Source organism: Pterocles gutturalis, unplaced genomic scaffold (assembly GCF_000699245.1).
Source record: "Pterocles gutturalis isolate BGI_N339 unplaced genomic scaffold, ASM69924v1 scaffold37600, whole genome shotgun sequence".
Taxonomy (NCBI): domain Eukaryota; kingdom Metazoa; phylum Chordata; class Aves; order Pterocliformes; family Pteroclidae; genus Pterocles; species Pterocles gutturalis.
This window is the reverse complement of record NW_010147127.1, coordinates 1,907-2,195: the sequence shown is the minus strand read 5'-3', so window position 1 is coordinate 2,195 and position 289 is coordinate 1,907. Positions and strand designations below refer to the sequence as shown.

Below are 289 nucleotides of genomic sequence, written 5' to 3'. Positions count from 1 at the left end.
CGGTCGCCGACCTCTTCATGGTGTTTGGCGGCTTCACGACCACCATGTACACCTCGATGAATGGGTACTTTGTCTTTGGAGTTACAGGGTGCTACATCGAAGGCTTCTTTGCTACTCTGGGCGGTGAGTTCTCCAAATATTCGAAAATCTTCTGCCAGGAATTGCCCCAGGCTTTAGGAGGGGGAGGGAGGATGCTCAGATGATCTTGGAAAAACGTGGTACCTGGAAGGTCCATGGGCTGCGGCTGCTGTGGGCTGAGGCCGTGTCAGTGTGTCAGGTGGGAGGTGCA

At 54.7% G+C, this 289-nt stretch overlaps 1 protein-coding gene across 1 annotated transcript in view; it reads left to right on the top strand.

The window, feature by feature from the left end:
• The window catches only part of LOC104470877 (rhodopsin), a gene marked incomplete at its 3' end in the record, with an annotated part of 2,079 nt that overhangs the window by 224 nt on the left and 1,566 nt on the right, over positions 1 to 289 (top strand). Inside the window, exon 2 of the mRNA XM_010085960.1 lies at positions 1 to 123. Within this exon, the coding sequence (XP_010084262.1) occupies positions 1 to 123 (123 nt within the window). The remainder of the gene's footprint in view (positions 124 to 289) is intronic.